General features: G+C 38.6%; 1 protein-coding gene across 7 annotated transcripts in view; it reads right to left on the bottom strand.

Moving 5' to 3' along the window:
• Nucleotides 1-21864, bottom strand: part of LOC133526163 (tyrosine-protein phosphatase non-receptor type 61F-like) — a 35990-nt gene extending 14126 nt beyond the window's left edge. The window contains exons 1-10 of one of the 7 annotated variants that reach the window (XM_061862679.1): nt 21244-21864; nt 20381-20433; nt 18854-18988; nt 18622-18783; nt 4783-4931; nt 3970-4083; nt 3004-3229; nt 2148-2297; nt 1743-1884; nt 872-986 (exon numbers count right to left, since the gene is read on the bottom strand). In XM_061862679.1, the coding sequence (XP_061718663.1) occupies nt 872-986; nt 1743-1884; nt 2148-2297; nt 3004-3229; nt 3970-4083; nt 4783-4931; nt 18622-18783; nt 18854-18940 (1145 nt within the window). In that variant the 5' untranslated portion in view covers nt 18941-18988; nt 20381-20433; nt 21244-21864. Of the gene's footprint in view, nt 1-871; nt 987-1742; nt 1885-2147; nt 2298-3003; nt 3230-3969; nt 4084-4782; nt 4932-18621; nt 18784-18853; nt 19939-20380; nt 20434-21239 lie in introns of those variants that run through there. The other 6 variants (XM_061862696.1, XM_061862688.1, XM_061862662.1 and 3 more) reach the window with 6 other exon arrangements.
• Between the last annotated feature and the right edge of the window lie 1228 nt (nt 21865-23092).

Here is a 23092-nt window from a genome sequence, read left to right as displayed (position 1 = left end):
CACAAATTGACTAAGTCCCACAGTAAGCTCAATAAGGCTTGTGTTGAGGGTACTTAGACAACGATATATATAATATATAAATATTTATAAATACTTAAATACATAGAAAACACCCATGACTCAGGAACAAATATCCATGCTCATCACACGAATAAATGCCCTTACCAGGATTTGAACCCGGGACCATCAGCTTCGTAGGCAGGGTCACTACCCACTAGACCAGACCGGTCATCGGTACACTTTGAGAGCATGTTGTTCGTATGAGTAGAGAACAATTCGGGTGCACCACTTGGGACTATTTTTAGAGTCTGTGCGGAAAGAGTCATAGAATGTATTGGTTTCTCTTTCTTCCCTTCTCTCCTCTTTCCGCACACTGAGACATAAAAACCAGGTCTCCATATACACCGTGTTTTTTTTTCCGTTAATTTCGAGGGTGCATTCCTGAGCTTAAATTAAGTAACTTTCTCAAAGACACCGGTATTCTAATTAACTCCATTTCGGAGAAAATCGATCATTCATTTTTATCTTATAAGGCCCTTACGAGCGTGTACACTTGCCTTAAGGCCTGTTTACATGTTGATTAGTGTTTAGTGCGAGTGTATACATTTGCTACTAAACGTAAGTACTATCTCGGACGATCGACGTTCGAAATGACATTGATATGTCACAGTTTTCAATTGTTTGGTTGAGTTAAATGTAATGCCCGTGTTACAACAACGCTATATGCAACATTTAATTACTATTTATAAAAATAGTTTAAAAAAAAAAAAAAAAATTAACTATGCCATTTAATTTCCTTAAACGTACTTACCGACACCCCAAAGTTAACGGAATTCAATAAAAACACGGTGTAGATTTCGTCTAAACTCACCTCTTGGGCGTGGACTCCTCGTCGTCCGCGGACGAGGTGTGCGAGGAGTGCTGCGTGGACGAGGCAGGCATGCTGTCCTCCCAGGACGTATCCGAGGTGAACTGGACCATGTTGACTGTAAACAACATGTAGGAATTTATGAAATTGTAAAATAACATATTACCTTAAACAATACAGTCTTAACGTCATATTATCACAAGCAATGTTCAGTCATTTCGCTAGAGCCGATGCGGCGAAATCCGTCTGCGGGAAATTCCAAGGATATTTTTTTTTTCAAACATGTTTCAGAAGTCAAAAGCAGATGGGCTATATTTCCTGCGGTTAGAAAAAATAAGACAAATAGGCTCGTGTACGGGATTTCTCGCAGACGGACTTAGCCGCATCAAGTTTAATTAAAGGTTTTAAGGCTACTCAGGCCAAAACTACATACAAAAGATCTCCATACCGCCTGATTTACCAAGTGATGTGATCAGCCCTATGGGTGTTTCTTTTTTTTTTTATACTACGTCGGTGGCAAACAAGCATACGGCCCGCCTGATGGTAAGCAGCCTCCGTAGCCTATGTACGCCTGCAACTCCAGAGGAGTTACATGCGCGTTGCCGACCCTAAACTCGTCCCCCCTCATTGAACTCTGGCAACCTTACTCACCGGCAGGAACACAACACTATGAGTAGGGTCTAGTGTTATTTGGCTGCGGTTTTCTGTAAGGTGGAGGTACTTCCCCGGTTGAGCTCTGCTCTAGATCTGGAATGACATCCGCTGTGCTGTGCCCTACCACACAAAGCGAGATGACATCACAATGCCCATACCTCTCTTTTGGACGTAGTTTAAGGACGTACCCGGGTCCAACGCCTTATATATATACACTTACCAAGCGAAGCACTGACGGGTATGGAGGGTAGGGGCCTCTTGGGGGCCTTGGAGAGGCTCTCGCCGCGCGGAGGGGGCGGCGGTGGGGACTCCTCTTCTTCAGGCACTGACCAGTATAAACTCTCTTCCATTTGAGGATTTTTCTGAAAAATGAATTGGTTGAAAATTAGATTAGAACAATCTGCCGGTGTTTCAAGAGTTTTAGGGTGCTTCATAATTTTAAAACGTCCCAGTGTTTATTTTATTTTACACGGATCGTGACATGATTGACTCGTAACTCTTGTAAGAAAAAAATTAACCCCTTAAAATTAACATTGTTCATAATTGTGAATAAAGCGCAGTTAGGGGTCTGAATGATCCCCATGGGGTCCTTTAGCCAACTAGAAGAATTGTAAGTATAACTAACATAGTTAGGGTCAAGTCGCTTGGCGCCCTCTATGATGGCCTGGTAGGAGAAGCGCAGCTGGTCTGAGGTCTGAATGAGCCCCATGCGGTCCTTCCGCATCTCCAGAAGCACTTGCTGGACGCTCAGGTTCTCTATGCCCTCATTTTCGATCTGTAAACAAAGGATACAATCAGATATTCATACAATTTAAGAACTAACCGTTTGATCGCCAGAGACGTCAACTGAAGTTCACGATGACGCGTCGCACACGATAGCTGTGGTGTACAGGGTTTTAAGAGCTAGCATTGGATCGAAATCAAATACTTTTCTGGATTTCGGCCATCAGAGACCACCTGATTACTTGCCCAAGATCAATTTAAATGCGAAGATTACGAAGTATAATAGCTGTTAAGTAGTGTAAGATTGTTATTTATTAAACTATTTATTTAGTTATTTTAAACTCAAAACAAAATATTTATAATTAATTGCATGTGATAGAAATAAGTTACACTTGAAAAAAATTTTTTTGTTCATTAAAAATTATAATAATATTTGAATATTATATAAATCTGATTAATTCTTTTTAAAATAAGTTAAAATAATTCGACCCGTAATGATAATGAACTTTGAAATAAATTATATTTGTGTAAATAATGTTTTCATCTATAAAATAATAATGTGCGATTAAATAGATATAATGAGTTGACATGTAAAATAACTATATTTTATCAATAAAGTTTTGATTGATTGATTGATTGATAAAATAACTCAGCACGGGCAAAAATGGCGTCTACGAAGAGAGGGCTGAGTTCAGCAGTGGGCTTCAAGAGGCTGAAATATTGGCAAAAAAAATTTTTCGAGATCAGGAACTACTTACAATGACAAGACATGAATCCACCAGACAGAAGGTGCCGGAACGCCCGATTCCCGCGCTGCAATGCACCACCGCCGGCCCCACGTCCGCATCCAGCGCGCCCGAAGCCCGCACGTGGTGAAGGAACTCCAGGAAGGCGTGCGGGGACTGAGGGACGCCGAAGTCGGGCCAGGTTGTGTAGTGGAACTGTACTACTTCGCGGGACTCGTTGGTTTTCAGGTCCACGATCCTGTGGGATGAGATTGAAATTGGTTAAGATCGCCAAGTTTGCATCTTGGTCTCAATTTGAGTAGAGCACCAAATAAATCATTATTTTGATAGGGGATTTGTCTAATAGTACATTATTGCAGAGGAAATGGCAATACGTGGAAGAAGACGAATCCACGAATTGCTGTTCCTGCCGAGGCCTATATAGTGCTTCTCTCCAAACATTCGAGGAAATCAGGTAAAATAATCACAATTTAAACATAAACCATCACTTCAATAAAAACGTCAAAATCAATTTCCCTCTTTATTTTTTAAAAGTCCAAGGCACAACTATTCTACCAGTCAGTACCATTCAATATTCGCTCATTCAATATAATTATTTGATTTAGGCCATAAGATGGCCGACTGTCCAACATACAAGGAAGCGTGCGTGAACTATGGGGGACAGCACGCGTGTTACACTGGTCCCGGGTTCAAATCCTGGTAAGGGCATTTATTCGTGTGATGAGCATGGATATTTGTTTCCGAGTCATGGGTGTTTTCTATGTATTTAAGTATTTATAAATATTTATATATTATATATATCTTTGTCGAAGTACCCTCAACACAAACCTTATCGAGCTTACTGTGGGACTTAGTCAATTTGTGTAATAATGTCCTATAATATAATAATAATAATAAATAATAATAAAAAATAAAAAAAAATAAAAAACATGCACGGTCCCTACAAGTATGAATAAGGCCCGCAGAAGTAATTTTCACCTGAACACCCTGGTAGAGTAATAGTTGAAATCCTCGTCCAGTAACTGTTCCACCGTCAGCTGAACATCCTCGAGCACCATCTTGCTGTCTTTACCAACGGCTCGAGGCCAGTACCTATAATTAAAAAGGCAATATCAGTCAGAAAGCGCATGTAGCCTCAACTCTGGGGAAGTACCTCCACCTTACAGAAAACCGCAGCCAAATAACACTAGATCCTACTCATAGTGTTGTGTTCCTGCCGGTGAGTAAGGTTGCCAGACCTCAACGAGGGGGGATGCTAGGGTCGGCAACGCGCATGTGACTCCTCTGGAGTTGCAGGCGTACATAGGCTACGGAAACTGCTTACCATCAGGCGGACCGTATGCTTGTTTGCCACCGACATAGTATAAAAAAACTATGCTAGCTTCAAGCCTGAAGCTGTACCGCAAGAACTGCAGTTACATGGTCGGTTTAGTACATAACTATTACCAAAACAGATCACGGATTGAGCAAATTAGTATTTTATAGAGTCGTGATATTTCAGTTGAGTACAGTGTTTAGGCCACGAAACTTGCTGAGGGGACTAAGTAAGGCATGATATTGATAAACTTGATTATATCACAAAGTACCTATTAAAAATAGGCTTCTTTGTGTTCTATGTTCTATACTTTGGTATAGAACACCGCGGCGACACGCGATTGGTTAAATTCATTATAGTTCACTAAAGTGTTTCGTAATTAAGTAATTATAATTGAGTCGGGATTTAGTGATTATAGTGGTACAGTCTTAATTCAACCACTAAAGTAGACAGTAGAAAAATATAGTATTATATACCAGTGACACTTGATCTCGTTCTTCTCGATGACCTTGTTCAGCATGAGGATGGCGCGGGACTTCTGCTCCCACACCATCAGCCAGAAATGGCCGACGGTCAACGCGAGCGGGCCCTGGGTGAGGATGTATTTGCGGTTGGCTCGCTCCATCTAGAATGTTCGACGTGTTGTTTATAGTGCGTTTAAAATCTATCAAATAATCATTAGTCTGTAATGGATACGTCGGTTGAGGGAATTCAATTTAAAAAGTTATTGAAGTGAAAACTTCTTTAGCGGCGCTGTGCACTTTTTGTGATGGGGAAAAAATGTTAAACTCGCGACAGGTCACGTGACCGACAGATTCGTCAGATTGAAAATTCGTGAGACGGACACGTGATCTTATCGAAAAACTGTTACAATGTCATTGAAGCCAGTAGACCGGAATAAATGAATATTGTATTATACCACATAAATGATAGTACTTTTATACTTGCAGCAAAGAACCCGCGTGTCATCGGTCCGACCTATTATGAGCGCTTACCTGCAGAAATAAGGACGGAAACATACGATACGATTTTCAAGCGTCGATTGAGAAACTTTTTGCTGGAGAACCCATTATATTCAATTGGTGAATTTTTTGACATAACTTTATAATTTATTTTTGCATATTTGACATTGTTTTTGTGTCTCAATTCTATTTCATTTTTATTTTATTATTGTTTTTCAATAAATTCTGACTTGACGATCCTTTTCATGTGAACATTTCCATTTATTAATTGTTGCTATCTGGATTATGATGTTATTTTTAGTCATTATTAGAATTTATTTTTGACAATCACAATATAATAAATAATAAATAAATCTATACTGACAATTAAAGCAATTCGTACAAAATTATTCCCTAACCATTCCATAATATCAAAAATTCACAACGTTAATATCCAAGTTTTCACTACTGCCGGCACTCCCGGAGTGCAACCCGTTGTTTCTATGATACAGGAGGTGAACGAGCAGAGGGGTTGAAAGGGGCTTTGAGGCTGCGTTTCCTGCGAAGATAGGTATATGAAGTGATTCTATCGGTTCTTCGAAACTAGGGCTCGCGGTCGTGTCCGTGATTCGTGAACCCGTAGCCGTGCGCCCGGTTTCGTGTTTCACGGCAACGGTTTTATGGCCCGTTCCGCACGTGACATTCGGCTACGTGAAATTAGGGTACGTGAATCCGTGTAAATCCGTGTAGGCGTGATCACGGCTTCACGTATCTTAAGAACACGCCGGTTCGGTCCGCCCGCGACGTTGAGTGAAGATACGATGCGGTCTCTAAGAGCTACGAATAAAAATGTATCGTGAGTTTTTTATTCAAAGCTCTAATTCCGTTTCATTACTTTTGAATTAAAATTTATTTCCATTAGTAAGGCCTTTTAAATATTAATGAGTAATAAATGAAAAGAACCAAACATTGATTACAATGAATAGCTACTTTAATAAACGGGTTGCTAAAATACGACAAATAATACGACAGGAAAACTCATTATTTGTGCGATCATTGCACAAGGTACATAAAGCTGTATCTCCGACTCTCGTGTAGGGTTGCCAGATGGTCGGGATTTGGCGGGATTCTCCCGATTTTTAGCATGTGTTCCCGATTCCCGACGAAGTGAAGACTGTCCCGAAAAACAGCTTCACGTTATAATAAAACAATAATTTCAAGTTCCGAACTGTCGCCGAGCGAACGAGCGAGCGACCCGCGTCAAGGGCGTCTGACTGCGCGCGCGCGGGGCGCGCGTGGCGAGCTGGCGTGAGATTGTGCGGTGAGGGGTGCGGTGCGGGGCGGGAGCGCGTTTGCCTTACCTCTACACAAAAGAAAGGAATAGAATGGGAATGGATCTAATTAAAGCCGAATTAATGATTCGACTCAACTTTGACGAAAACTGCATGACTTTCAAGTCTAGCTTAAATAGCGAAAAAGGCCAAGAAATGGTAAAATCGGTCAAAAGTAATATAAAATACATGTGGCAAGCTAAGAAATAAATTATTTCCATAAATTTGGTTGATTATTGATACCTAATAAGTATAAGTATGATAGTATAGGTAGATAATGAGAAGACATTTTTTTTTATTTGTTCAAGATCTCAAAGAATTTATATTATTTTTATATAAAAACGTCTATGGGCAGAGCAGCTGACGTAGTGCCAATAATGTAAAATATCGTTGTTATTAATACAATTACTATAATTTGAACGTTTTTTTCCCGACTTCAGTCCCAAAATCCCGAAAAATTGATATCTTTTCCCGATAATAGCGCCTTTCGATCTGGCAACCCTACTCTGGTGGCATATCTCCACACCCAACTTCTCTTCATTGTTAATAGTTTAAACACACCATTAGAGTAACACTAATCATACACTAACAATAACAAAAAAAATAATTACGAAACAACAACAAAAATAACTTTAAAATCACGGCTAAATTAAAACTTGAAGACCAACTGTGATGTCAGGAGTAACTAATGACAATGAATGCGGTTCAAAATTCTAAACTGCCCCCTCCAGATTAAATAAAAAATACCACGAATTTGTAAAACAAAACATCGCGGTCACTTCTTTCAACTTCACGAACAAAAGGTAAAGCCCACAGCTACTTATGTATATGGTTTGTTTCATTTTAATAAGTCGCTCGCAAATCTTATTATCTTTGTCTGCACGTGCAACTGCACTTATTATCTACAAAAAAAACCGGTATGTTGGCTTAGCTTGTTAGTCATACAATAAAACACTCTAACAATAATATGTCATTATTACCTTCAATCTAGAAACAAAACAGTACTCTTTAATGTGCCGAAAGTCCGAAACTGATAAGTACTGCAGCTGCGTACTTTTTTTTCCGTGGCCCCGTACATGTGTTTTTGTTGAATTTGTTTACCTGTATTATCTTTATCATACCTACCAAAGATTTGCAGAAATTTACCCTTTTGTTTCTTTGGGTTAGGATTGCCTTGTTTATATTTAGGCTACGTTATATTCTTTGACTTTGACAACCAGTAGCACAGCGTTGCTTAAGTTCATAATTTTATAATGATACTTACTAGGGAGTTTTACACCTTATATTTATATTAGTGCTATGCAACGAGCAGGTCACTAGTTTTGACTAAAATCAATAGCTGGTTATACAAAAAACAGAATAACCCCATAAATTATTTAGATATAACCATTATATTCAAATCGATGCAAAAATACAATTTAAGTTTAATTCACACGTAAATGTTTGTCCGATGTACGTCCCGTATTCAATATACTAAGTGGTAACTCAATTCAATAACACCTAGTCCTTATTTATTTTTCTCCCGGGCGTGTCGAACCTACGAGACGTGCGATAAGTGCCTATCCAACGGAACCGAGCCCGAAGCTCCGCGCACGAACGCAGGTACGGGCTACGTATCATGGCGTGTCACGGTCACGGCGTGTCACGTGAATCCGCACGCGAACGCAGGTACGAGGTACGTACCTTGCCGTGTTCGTGAAATCGTGATCTTAGTACCGCCGGGCTTAAGAACCCGTAGCTACGGATCGGCGTGTATCACGGATATCAGGAGCCCTATTCGAAACCTCGCACATCTCCGGTGGAAAAGTAGCTTCAATATGGGAGTACGCTCTTTTCTTGAAGGTCGTATCTGTCTCGTAACAACGCGGGTTAATTCTATAGCCTGCTAGTATTTAAAAAATAAATCGATGTATAATTAGTCTGAATATGTAACAGATGGAAAAGGTGGACTACCCACATCACTATCGATTCTCTATAATAATAGAATTGCAATATCGTTCAGAAGCCTTAAGGTCATATCATATTAATTATATTACGGATCAGCTCGCGAATGCCAGGGTATACATACAGGCTGGACAAATAAGAATGATACACTTTGTTTTTAAATTTTAATTACATTAAGTGGAAATTTTATTAAATATTTTTTCATAAATATATTATTCAGGGTTGGCAATTGTATACGGAAGATAATTTCTGCCAAATGTCTACACATTTGGCAGAAATCATCTTAAAATAAATAATTACTACAATACAATAGAGATGTAGTCTCTATGGTTAAATATACTTGTTGGTAGTTTTATCTGGCAGTTTATGTGTAAATTAAAGCATAGTTCATATAGAATTGGGACATAATTAGCAATGTTTAAAAAATAATAATTCCATGGCGGGAAAAAAATTGATAATTACAGTTCAATCACCAAACTTCAAAGTATTAATTGTCAAAATATTTTTTTCCTAGCTTTTTGCATTTTAAAGTTTTCGACCATTAAAATTGAGAACAGGAGATTGATTGTGCACAAATACTTCGAAAATTCTTATCGATCCCGGACAAAGACAACTAAGTCGCTTAAGATGTTAAAAGCTAGTATTTGTGGGGTCATAAAACGTTACAAGGAGACTCTATCAGCTGACAGGAAAACACAAACTAATCGGAGGTCTGGGACAAATAAGATTTTGGGAAAAAAAGACCCAAGGTCACTCAAACAAAATTCAGGACGGTCTAATTACGATTTATCCCAAAAAATCAAAGAAACTTCTAGAAAGATAAAGATGATTCACCTTAGAGGTGGCTATAAGAGCTATCGAGCAATAAAACAGCCAAATCGGACTGTTAAACAGATCCGACAAGCTAAAACACTAGCTCGACTATTGTACGACCCAGTATTGACAGAATTCGAAGGTTGCTCGTAGTTGGACGACAAGACGTATGTAAAACTCGATTTTAATCAACTACTCGGTTCGAAGTTTTATATGGCCAATAATAGAGGTCATTTACCAGAAAAATATAAGTTCGTGAAACTTGACAAGTTCGCAAAAAAACATATGATATGGCAAGGAATTTGTAATTGCGGCTGTAAGACGAAAAGTTTTATAACATAGTCAAAAATGAAGTCGGTCCTTTATATTAAAGAGTGCTTAGAGAAATGAGAATTGGCATTTATTAGATCCCATAACGGTCCTGTGAAATGTTGGCCAGATTTAGCCAGCTGCCACTACTCAAAAAAAGTTTTGGCATGGTATGCTAATAATCAGGCCAAATACATACCCCGCGAGATGAATCCTTCGAATTGTCCCCAATTTCAATCTATCAAATACTATTGGGCAATCATGAAATAAAATAAAATAAGACTTGTCAAATTGTCCAGGGTATCAATTCATTGCGATCTACAAGAAATCAACACGCCAAAAATGTCGACAAAAGTGTTGTGCAGAAAATGACGGGGGTCCATTATGAGAACAGTTCGTAATTATTAACATAACAGAGATTTTTTTTAAATTTATACATATTTGAAAGCTAAATACATTACTATTTAAAATTCACCATTCATAACTTTCTTATTTTATTAACTTAAAAAAATAACAATCTTCTAGTGCGTACCAATTCTATATGAACTATGCTTTAACTATCCAATGACATTCTGAAACAGGCCATTAATTAAGTACCTATCTGCATGTTAGACATAAGTAACACTGATTAACACGTAAGGCGGTATTGAACCTTTAAGTCTAAGGAGAGACTTTGCCTCCTTGTGTGTGTTCTACCGCTTGTACAATGGGCTGTGCTCTGAGGAATTGTTTGACATGAGGCCAACGGGCACTTTCTATCACCGCACCACTCGCCGTCGGCAGGGTGTTCACCCTCACACCTTAGAACCTAAATGGTCGCGTACTGTGCGGTTCAAGAGGAATTTCCTCCCGCGGACGCTCCGGCTGTGGAATGAGCTCCCTTCCGAGGTTTTCCCGAGGGTCTACAGTATGGGGTTCTTCAAAAAAGTAGTGTACAGGTTTTTAAAGGGTCGGCAACGCGCATGTAACACCTCTGGAGTTGCAGGCGTCCATAGGCTGCGGTGACTGCTTACCATCAGGGGGCCGTATGCTTGTTTGCCACCGTCGTGGTATAAAAAAAAAGGCTGCACTGTGAGTGGTAATTGTAAAATAACAAAATAAGTTTTTGGCAAAAATTTCATTTTTGGTACAAGCTTTTATCGCTGACTGTACTTTTCTTTCCACAAGTAACTAATACTCATCGAGACAATTCTAAAAACCCCAAACACAATTAGGTTACGTTGTTTTATCACAGAGTTCCTGTGGCCACCTCCTGTCTCCATCATCAGATCATCTCGATGGTACAATAATATTGCATTGTCACCCAAATTACATATGTATGCAAATTTTCAGCTCCATCGGAAACCGGGAAGTGGGTCAAATTTAACTTGCAAGATTTGATTACAAACACAACGGTCAGGTGAAAGTAAATAAAAGCTTGTAATAAATAATTACAATACGCCTCTTATTCTCATTTATTTATGGTTAAAAAAAACTTAAAAAATTGTTTTTAATGTTAAAATTCAAATACAAAATTCAAAAATTTATTCTGCAAGTAGGCCACAAGGGCTCTTTTACAAGTCAGTACAACATTTATAGTAACATCATATAGTTACATGAAAAATACATAACAACATTTATAAATACAACAGCCAATACCTGGGTAAACATTACATTATAATAATCTTAATAATGGTTAATTTTAATAATGGCTCCGTAGGTTTACCTTTTAAGCCTCGTCGCAAAAACTGGAAGATGCCAGGATAATTGAATTCAGTTAAAAATAAACTATAGGTACCACCCACAGGCAAACATAAACATTTCTCGGTTAACCAACCAGCCTGGAACGGCCTGGATTTGTTCCTTCATCTTCAGGCATTAACCTATTTCGTTTAATCGTGTAATGTTTTCATCTACCCTCAAATGGCTAAATATTCGATCTCGTTTTAGGTTCTTTACTAGGGCGAATTAATAGCAAATATTGCAAAACTAGATTACTATTAATTAACAAATCATTCCGATATATTCCTATTAACAAAATAGCACGGTAACAGCAGTTTCGTTGTTACGTTAAGTAATATATCGTAGTAAAACTTCTGTAAGTTCTGGCAGATCGAGTAAAATTAATTGACTTGAGGAATTTTCTTGGCGGATAACATACCTAATTATGGTTTTTTTACTCTTTTAAATACCTAATATATATAATAAGAGAGGTATGGGCTTAAGAGAGGTATGGGCATTGTGTAGAATAGAATAGAATAGAAAAACGTTTATTGCAAAACCATCTACAAACAGCACCACATTAGAAAACAAAAAAAGTAAGAAAGAAGATCTAATACACTAAACAGTTATAACTACTTGTAACTTATACTAACATGCAAAAGTTACAGTGATGATGCTGTAATAGAGGCTACAATTGGACACCACTCAGCATATGCTCTAACATATATATGCTACAGCGCTGGTCTTCCGTGGAGCCCAGGGCAAGAAGATAGCTCGGAACAGTAAAGGCAGTGTCAGACAGTGATTTAGCAAGTATTAATATTTAACACAAGTTAGAAACTAATGCACGGAAAAATTTTCAAAGCGGAAGTGAGTGGGTTGGGAATATCTAAAAATATATAAAAATATAAACAGGTAAAGTCAGACATGTATTTAGTTTAATATATAGTAGAGCATATATACATAAAAAGGCAACTCGTTAAAAATAGATAAATAATTCAATTTATAACATAAAATAATTATAATCTAACTAAGGTGCATGGAACGCGAAGAACACGGCAGTTGGAAGCTGAAAAGATATTGTTTAAATTTAAGTTTAAAAGTGAGTAATGTCTTAGAGTTACGTATTGGAGGGGGTATGTTGTTCCAGCATTTCGTAGCAGAGTAGCGAAAACTGCCACGAAATGCTGCTGAACTGCCGTGCCTCGGACAGAGAAGTCGAATGCCATCTCTCATTGGACGGGAGGAGAACGACAACTTGTTAAAAAGGTATTGGGGTTGTTGAAAATTTACCACACCGAAAAGTAAGGTCGCAAAGTGCAATGATCGACGTGCTTCCATTTTCAACATCTTACCACTGTTAAGATAAGGAGTGACATGAGCACGTGGAGGGATGGGAAAACAGAAACGGGCACAAGCATTCTGGATGCGTTGTAGGAGCGCCTTTGAACGAGCCAGCAAGCAACCGTTAATCACAGTATCGACATAGTTGAGTTTGGATAATATTAAGGTGTCGCATAATTTTATTCTAAGGTCGACACTGAGATATTGACGAACCTGGTATAGTACTCTCAATCTATAGTAGCAGTTTTTAGCGACATTGAGTACATGTTGTTCAAAACGCAAGCGCTCGTCTAAGATTAGGCCAAGGTTACGGGCCGCCGAGACTCGTTCGAGGCGATCCCTTCCGAGCACAACATTGATATCAAAGCTGGCGAGTTTGTCGACTTGGCCTTTAGTGCCGAGCACTAGAAACTTTGACTTGTTGGGGTTAAGGACTAAGTCACATTGTTCAGACCAAACATCGATACGATCAAGATCCTGATTCAATAGCTCCAAGGCAGTTTGTATCTCCCGAGGGTGGAATGTTTTGTAAATTTGTAGGTCATCTGCATACATGTGATAGTGACAGTTCTTTATGCAACTCGTAATGTCAGCCACGTACAAAATAAATAAAACGGGACCCAGAATCGAACCCTGAGGGACTCCGCAAGTTACAGATGTATTTAAAGAGTAATCTGTCAGTCCAGAATAATTACGAAGCCCAACTTTCTGAGAACGGCCTGAGAGATAGCTATCAAACCATTTTATGGTGCCGACGTCGAAACCATAGTAAGCAAGTTTAGACAACAATAGCGATATATTAATAGTGTCGAAGGCGCGGGAAAAGTCCAGGAGGACTAGGATAGATACCTCTCCTTTATCCTGCGCTGTTAATATGTCATCGATCACGTCCAAGAGTGCAGTGGCTGTGCTGCGCGCTTTTCGAAACCCGGACTGCTTATTTGGTAATATGTTATTTGTTTCTAAGAAGTCTGTTAATTGCCGACATACTACTTTCTCTAGAATTTTCGACACGAAACACAGGATGCTAATAGGCCTGAGGTCTTTTAAGTCAGTAGGTTCAGGTGTTTTGGGTATAGGTCTAACTATCGCTGATTTCCAGCCATCAGGGAAAATACCAGTGCAGATGGATTGGTTGATAATGCTTGTGATGATGTGTAAAGTTCTAGGCAAGGTAAGTTCAACCATATCTAACGTGATGTTGTCAGTGCCTACTGCGTTGCTTGAAAAGGATTTAATGATCCTCAAAACAGTACCTTCATCTACTGGTTTTAACATGAACTTCCCGGAACCAAATCTATGAAACTCATAATACATTAAACTGGTTAACGTGACACCTCTCCTTGTAGGTAAATTAAGAAAGTGACTGTTAATCTGATCTGGATTATTAAAATTAGGAGGCAAATCATTAGGTTTTTTAAAATCGACTACGTAATTTTTTATATTTTGCCACAGAACTCTGGGTTTTTTTTGATTATTTGTAATATATGTCTGATAAAAGGCTGACTGTTCGGTAAAAATTGCTGTATTGACTATGTTTTTTAAATCCTTATAGTATTGTTTATGTGAGTCAAGCCCCGTTCGGCGAAACCTTGCGTGCGCTACATCACGCAGCCATTTCGCTGTATGTCATTTCGCTTTGTGTGGTAGGGCACAGCGCAGCGGATGTCATTCCAGATCTAGAGCAGAGCCCAACTGGGGAAGTACCTCCACCTTACAGAAAACCGCAGCCAAATAACACTAGACCCTACTCATAGTGTTGTGCGCCTGCCGGTGAGTAAGGTTGCCAGAGCTCAACGAGGGGTGGGAGGAGATTAGGGTCGGCAACGCGCATGTAACTCCTCTGGAGTTGCAGGCGTACATAGGCTACGGATACTGCTTACCATCAGGCGGGCAGATGGGTGGGTGTTGCGCTCGGTCTACCCTCATTCGTGCGCCTTGGCTGCGTTCGCTTTCAACGTTACTGCGTCGAAATATCGGGAGCTCAAAAGCAATATGAAAGGTAATCACGTCCATATCCCAGTCAAGTCTAAATCAATAATTTCTTTAGAAATAAACCGGCCTAGAGCATGTCGGGCCACGCTCAGTGTAGGGTTCCGTAACTAGAGTAACTACTCTTCCGTCACAATAAGCTAAACTGGAGCTTAAAGTATGGTAGATTGTTAACCAAGGGATGAACTGTGGGTGTACGTTTTTTTACTATGAAGATCATGTCCGCTATAGTTTTCATTTAATGTATTTCTTAAGCTCTACGTCCACGATTTTTTTCATATTTTTTGGACCTATGGTTCAAAAGTTAGAGGGGGGACACACATTTTTTTTTCTTTCGGAGCGATTATCTCCGAATATATTCACTTTATCAAAAAATGTTTGTTGAAGACCCCTATTAGTTTTTAAAGACCTTTCTAACGATACCCCACACTGTAGGGTTGAAGCAAAAAAAAATTTCACCCCCAAATTAGGTGTAGGGGAGGTACCCTAAAAAAAAATTTTTAGATTTTATTGTACGACTTTGTCGGCTTTATTGATTTATATATCCATGCCAAATTTCAGCTTTCTAGCACTAACGACCACGGAGCAAAGCCTCAGACAGACAGACAGACGGACATGGCGAAACTATAAGGGTTCCTAGTTGACTACGGAACCCTAAAAAGACTAAGTATAAGACTTTTATCATTTAACTTTTCGTAAGAAATAAAGAACGTTTATGCATTTGGGGTGAAACTCTGTAAGGGGACACATTAAAATGCAGATTTAAAAAAATGAGCTACCCAAATTACTCATCCACGCAGACAAAGAGTCACCACCAAAAGCTAGTTAATATTAAAATGCAAAATAATGGAAATAGATAGGACATAATATTCGAAGAGGGGAAACGAATAACACTACTACTGCTTTTGGTTAGAAACCGTCAGACGGAAGCCATGGCCAATTGTCACTTACCACCTAAGACACTTTTGTACATACTTATTCTTTGCAAATAAATAAATACAATACAATGGCTCCGGGTGTCTTGTACACTCTTTGCAACGGTCATAAATGCGCTATGAGTGGTCGGGTTGACCTGGAGCGAGGCCAGAAGGTTCCCAGATTTGAGGAGATTGGTATGGGAATGCCGCCGGGACAGTAACCTGCAGCTCCAACTTCAGGGAATTGGGCTGAATGAACGCAGCACGCGATCGACAGCCCGCCTGCTTCCGGCCGGGCGTCCCTACACTACATCTACAAGGCAAGCTCGTGAAGGCACTTTGCACCACTGGGGTGCCTTAGGACAACAACAACAAAATAGCTCTGTCTGTGACCTCTTCACACTTAAATTGCTGAACCAATATAGATGAAATTTGGTAAGGAGGTAGTTTCGGGCCTGGGGGGGGGGGGTACCGCGGGGGTGCATAGGGCCTCCACAAGATCCTTCCACACCTTGAGCAACCGTCTTGGCCCTGTTCCAGGACAGTCCTAGGGGAATCATCAATCATCATTATCTCAATCAGACAAAGTTGCCATCAGAAACTGGTACTAAAATAATAAAAATAAGTTTTCGGCAAAAATTTCATTTTTGGTACAAGCTTTTATCGCTGACTGTACCTTATTATTTATTATTATTGGGGTTTCGGGCCTTTGAGTGCCACGTCGACCAGGTCGTGATCTATTGTGACAGCCCTTTAAAGTTCATTACTGATGCCCGTTGAATCCAGGAAATTCCAGATTCTTTGGGCCGTAATGTTCTGTACCTCATAGGGTTGCAATACGTGCCGCCCTAAGTGGGTACTTCTTTTTGACATTAGTGGTCCACAGGAACAGAGAATGTGCATTGCAGTCTCCTCTGACTCCTTGCAGAACCTGCATGTCGCGTCTTGTTTCTTCCCAATTTGAAACATGTGTTTGTTCAACTTACAGTGTCCAGTCAATATTCTGGTATGACTGTACCTTTCCACAGGCATCTAATACTTATTAAGACAATTCTAAAAACCCCAAACATAATTAGGTTGCGTTGTTTTATGACAGAGCTCCTGTGGCTACCTCCTGTCTCCATCATCAGATCAGCTTGATGGTACAGTCAGCATCAAAAGTAGCGTATCAAATAACGTTTCATAAGTATCTACCATTCTGTAACAGCTTAACAAAAACTAATGTCCTTAATATAGAACAACTAAGACTGTACAATATATACTTTTGAACGCGAATTTTAGAAATTTATCTATTGGAAAAGTTATCCGGAATATCAGATACTTTTGGCGCGTTGTTTCATCCGCTACTTTTGATGCTGACTGTACCATAATATTATTTTCTATGTATTTAAGTATTTATAAATATTTATATAATTATATACACCGTGTTTTTATTGAATTTCGTTAACCTCGGGGTATCGGTAAGTACGTTTAAGGAAACTAAATGGCATAGTTAATTTTCAAAAAAAAAATATTTTTTTTGTTTTTTTTTACTTTTTTTTTATTTATAAAAAGTAACTAAATGTTGCATGTAGCGTTGTTGTAACTCGGGCATTACATTTAACTCAACAAAACAATTGAAAACTGTGACGTATCAATGTCACTTCGAACGTCGATCGTCCGAGATAGTACTTACGTTTAGTAGCAAATGTATGAACTCGCACTAAACACTAATCAATAAGTAAACAGGCCCTAAGGCAAGTGTACACGCTCGTAAGGGCCTTATAAGATAAAAATTAGTGATTGATTATCTCCGAAATGGAGTTAATTAGAATATTGGTGTCTTTGAGAAAGTTACTTAATTTAAGCTCAGGAATGCACCCTCGAAATTAACGCAAATCAAAAAAACACGGTGTATATCGTTGTCCAAGTACCCACAACACAAGCCTTATTGAGCTTACTGTGGGACTTAGTCAATTTGTGTAATAATGTCCTATAATATATATATATATTGCATTTTCACCCAACTTACATATGCATGCAAATTTTTAGCTTCATTCGAAACCAGGAAGTGGGTAGATGTAGAGTCCGACCCACCCCAGGAAGTGGGTCAAATTTAACTTGCCAGATTTGATTTCAGACCGACAAACAGGCAACGGGAAGGTGAAACTAAATATAAGCTTCTAAAAATTTTAAGGAAATTCCATTGTTTTCAATGTTTCAGCTAATTTCAATGTAGGCTTGAGTCGATCAGGACCGAAGAAATAAAAGGAATTAAATCCCACCATGGACCGAAAGGAACTAGTTCATCTTAAGCACTCTTAATCGGTCTCGGTCCTTTAGTTCAGTAGTCGGTACGTCATGACCTAGTAACACATTGGTCGGGAGCGAATGATCGGAATGAGTCAAGGAGAAACTCGCTTTTTCACACTCTCACTATTATTAGTTTATTTGCGAATGAGAGCAAGATACATACCTAGTCATCCTCATTCAGATCTCGAGATTTGCTCCTGAACTAAAGGACCTAAAAGAGCGAACTAGTTTGTTTGACCGATTGACCGAGATCGGAGTGCTCTTTTTAAAGACAGGTGATAGGTGTACGGAAGACTGACCGGCTACGAAACACCCTAATTAGGAATAGGACGAAAGTCCAAGACATTGCCATAAAAATTAGAAGACATAAATGGAAATGGGCTGGCCATATCATCCGAGGCACAGATAAATGGAGCAAGCAAGTCACCCGATGGTACCCAAGAGGGAGAGAGAGGAGCAAAGAGACCTCTAATGAGATGGGATGATGACATTGTTAAAAAACGTCACTCTGCTGGTGATAGGAGCCTAAACCTTCACTTATTTAATTATATCGTTACTTATATTTGAGTGGTCTACTAACCTAATTAAAGACAAATATCATAACAAAATATCATTAAAAAAAACTGAGCATTTCATTATTCATAATCTATGACTATAATTAAAATGAAAAATCGCACGCTTAAAATAAACATGAACGAAATTTGAATTTGGAACAGAATTCCGCGACCTACCTTGACTAAGTTGGCGTTTATGTAGTCCCTCTCGCATCGCTTCAGGATAACACGGCTGTGGTCGTACGGATTCACGTCCCGGTACCGATTCAACGGCTTATTCTCCAGCTTCTTCGCCTCGGTGCATGTGTATCCGTACGCCTGACACTCCCGGCCGATTTTCTGCGAAACACCACTATTGGTTATCAAACAACATTAGCGTCGTGGCAATTTCCCGATGCCGCCAACTTACCTGATACACGAGAGCCCACGCATTTCTGCTCGCAATGTCCGTGTATTCGGCCTCCACACCGCTAACAGTAACACTATCCCCGTTCATTGTAAAACTATATCATTTCAAATCAGCGAACGAAAAAAACATAGAAGACTAATGTCAAACAAAATATCAGCGTTAAAGTGACGTGACCCCACTATTAAAACACGCAATACTAATAACGGGCCAATTGCAACTCGTCAAAGTTCAGGTCTTGTTTTCTTCGACGAAACTTCATTTGACCATGATTAGTCAATTTAAACCACCCGAACTACGATTGGTCTATTATAAAATGAGGCGCTGTGATTGGCTGTAGCGTTGTCACTTGAAAATACATGTCAATGGAAGCCAACTCTAGGTAGACGGTTTCACGCAATATAGACTACTTTTAAATGCAATATTTTTATATGATAATTTATTATTTTAATTTAATGGCTTATTTGTTCGTTTATCGCACGTGTTTATGGGATTTTGGATTTTGCTCTGTTCAGGATGTAAACCGATATCTGAGGATCCAAGAGGCTTTTTATTAGGAATTTGAGATCAAAATGAAAAAAATGCTGCGGGTTGAATTTTAGAATTTTTCATCCGATCAAGGTGAATATCCATATCTGAGGATCGGAGCGGCCCTTCATTATGAATATGAAGTCATATTTGGTAAAAGTGCCCTCCATCTTGAATTCTCCATTTTTAGGGTTCCGTAGCCAAATGGCAAAAAACAGAACCCTTATGGATTCGTCATGTCCGTCCGTCTGTCCGTTTATGTCACAGCCACTTTTTTCCGAAACTATAAGAACTATACTGTTCAAACTTAGTAAGTAGATGTATTCTATGAACCACATTAAAATTTTCAAACAAATTAAAGAAAAAATTTGGGGGTTCCCCATACTTAGACCTGAAACTCAAAAAATTTTTTTTTTCAACAAACCCATACATGTGGGGTAGCTATGGATAGGTCTTTAAAAATGATATTGAGGTTTCTACTATCATTTTTTTCTAAACTGAATAGTTTCCACGAGAGACACTTCCAAAATGGTAAAATGTGTCCCCACCCCCCCCCCCATGTTACTTCTAAAATAACAGAATAATAAAACTAAAAAAAATATATGATATACATTACCATGCAAACTTCCACTGAAAATTGGTTTGAACAAGATCTAGTAAGTAGTTTTTTTTAATACAACATAAATGGTACGGAATCCTTCATGGGCGATTCCGACTCGCAACTCGACTGTCGGGCGTTTTTGCCAAATTTGACCTAAGAATCATAATGAAGCTCAGATATATAATGCTTGGATCCTCGATTTTCATCTTTAGCAGAGCCAAAATGCAGAAATCCAAGATAGCGGGTGTTTGTTTAATTATTGACCACATATTCATTATAAAGGTCCTCTAGGATCCTCAGATATCGATTTTTATCTTGATCAGAGCAAACATGCAGAAATTCGTATTGAACATGTCGTCATAGGAACACTTTGTATGGGAAAATATCATTATTGTTTTTACTATTTTCCTCATGTTCTTTCCATATTTTTTCACCGTTCAAACCGTCCTTGGACCTAGAAATATTCCAATACCAAAATTAGCCAAATAGGTCCAGCCATCCGCAAACTTAATGAAAAGTTATAAAGCAGCAGGATACCGGGACTTAGTAAGAAAGTGCACATAAAAAACCTCCACCTATAACGGCGATTCGTATTTACTATCACAAATTTAAATTATTAAAATAACAAACTGAACAACTTAAAAATGAAAGTTTGTTAATATCAATAGTTGTTTAAAATGCATAACATCCCCATATAAAGCCTGTTGTAATCAAGAGAAATCAAATAATATGATTCTAGCTAAACTATATGTGAAATAAAGCCTGTTGTGATCAAGAGAAATCAAATAATATGATCCTAGCTTAACTATATGTGAAATAAAGCCTGTTGTGATCAAGAGAAATCAAATAATATGATCCTAGCTAAACTATATGTGAAAAGTAATTTTTCCAGTGTTTGTTGGAACGACTAACACATCATTTATCCGCACAATAAGGCATATTTCTTTTGTTAAAGATATAATTTGAATACTTCTTACTATGACTGTCACAACAGGCCGCCATTTGCGAACTAAATAGCTCCGCGGCACAAAGTTGACGCCCCGCCCGCTTCGGCACAATGTGTGGGGTCATTTTGCAGAGCTGGTTCGTCATCTATGTTTATTATCAATCGCTGTTTCAAATACGTATAGCACAGAAACAAAGTGAGACCCGGACGCCGCGTGCGGTGCTGCTCCGGTGAGTAGCGAACCGAACGCGATTTCTACACTTATTTACCGTACGGATCGAACTAAATAAACATAAATATGAGTCGCATTAGACCTACGAAGTTCTTGCTTAACAGCGGGCGATACCCAAGCGATCACTACAAGCGGCGTTCCCTTTATAAGTGAGAGCTAGACGAACCACTAGTCTTTTTGCTGACATGACCAATGACAAACTTTTCTGGAGTCCAAGTTAATGCTCAGCCAAGTCATGCACATACAGATTATACACATACAATTTTAATTAAAAAAAAAAAGCTAAAGAGAGAGAATACAAGAAAGGGATTGGTAAAAGGTGTAATTACTGTCTGTTTTTTGGAATTTTATGCGATTATTCTAACCGGCTAAGCCATTTTTTCTGTGTTATGCTACCTTTACATGCGTGCCAAGACTTGGCAAGCGTCAGGGACGCAGCTATGCGGTGGAATGAGATAGCAATATCGTTTGCTCTCTCTAACTTATAACAGTGTCCCAGGCTTGTCGAGACTTGCCACGCATGTAAACACAAACGCTGTAAAATTCTACCTGCGCTATACGCGATTATTATATCGACACTTACGATTCTTACGAACGCCTCGGGCCCGAAAAAGGGTCGTTTCCCGCTTCACGAAATATCTGCACATTATTAACAATATTTGTCGTGTAAAAAATATTTTGTCTTGAATTGCCTAAAATGTTCAATATTTGATATGTATGCACCTGACCTTTTTTTTACATTTCAAATATTGTTAACAGTCTACCGAAATTTCATGAAACGGAAAACGATCCTTGCTCGGGCCCGACGTCAGATCCATTCGTAAGTGTGGATGTAGTGACCGCTACAACCGTTCCACTTATTTCCTTTGTTTTTCTATTCGCCTATCTATCGCTCGAAAATGCAAGAGTTATCAAAAAGCAAATAGATGAAATTTTATACTACTATTTTCGCGGTAGCCCTTACTATCTGAATATTTAAAATAATTCTTTAATACAATACAAATACCTAATATCATTTACACAGCAGAATGAACCTTTTGCAAAAATGATTGCAGTGAAAAAGTATTTACGAATTATTATAATTTATATTGAATCCTAGCTACATTATAATCATAATCATAATCATAATCATTTATTTTGTAAAGCTAATTTACAAGTCACTAATAATAAAAAAATGTTAATACTTTCAATAGAGAGTAATCAAAGTAAATAGCACAATTATTAATTGGTCATTATGAACTCTTCATAATTGTAGAACGGGCGCTCAATAAGCCAACTTCTTAGGCGATGTTTAAAGCTGCTTACGCTTGGGGCCCCAGTTATATTTTTTGGTAGATGGTTATATACTGTGGGGCCCGTCACATGAGTCAGTTTCGAGGACTTGGCAAGCTTGCGGTTGATAGCAACGAGCTTATGTGCATTTCGAGTATTGCGCCCATGTATCATGCCATTATATGAGGATAAATGCGCAAAGCTGAACGCAGAACATTCTAAATTCAAAGAAAAATTTGTTGTTTTTAGTCACGTATGTATGTACTCATTGACAATTATGCTGACTGACAATTATGAAATTTACTAGAAATTCTGCATCGGAATCTCCATGGTCATAAAATAAATTCAGATGTTGTCTGGTTTACCCTGATATGCGCGCCATGGGTCTAAAAGAGCTTGCTAACGAAATTAAAGGCCATTAATTATAACATCATTATTAATATCCAAATCATATCTAATATGTGATATGTCTATCTAAGCTAACTTTCCTCTGTAACAAAGTGTGAAGATATCAATAACCTTTTATATATAAATTGTTAAATACGTTAATGGTGATAAAGCCTCACTCTGTCTCTTGTTGACTTTCTCAGTAGAAAAAGGCGAGAAATTCAAAATTTCTATGGGACGATAACCCTTCGCACCTACATTTTTTAAATTTGCCTG

The sequence above is a fragment of the Cydia pomonella genome, chromosome 1 (genome assembly GCF_033807575.1).
Source record: "Cydia pomonella isolate Wapato2018A chromosome 1, ilCydPomo1, whole genome shotgun sequence".
NCBI classification, from domain to species: Eukaryota; Metazoa; Arthropoda; class Insecta; order Lepidoptera; family Tortricidae; genus Cydia; species Cydia pomonella.
The sequence above is the reverse complement of the archived record's forward strand: the minus strand, read 5'-3'. Positions and strand labels throughout refer to the sequence as shown.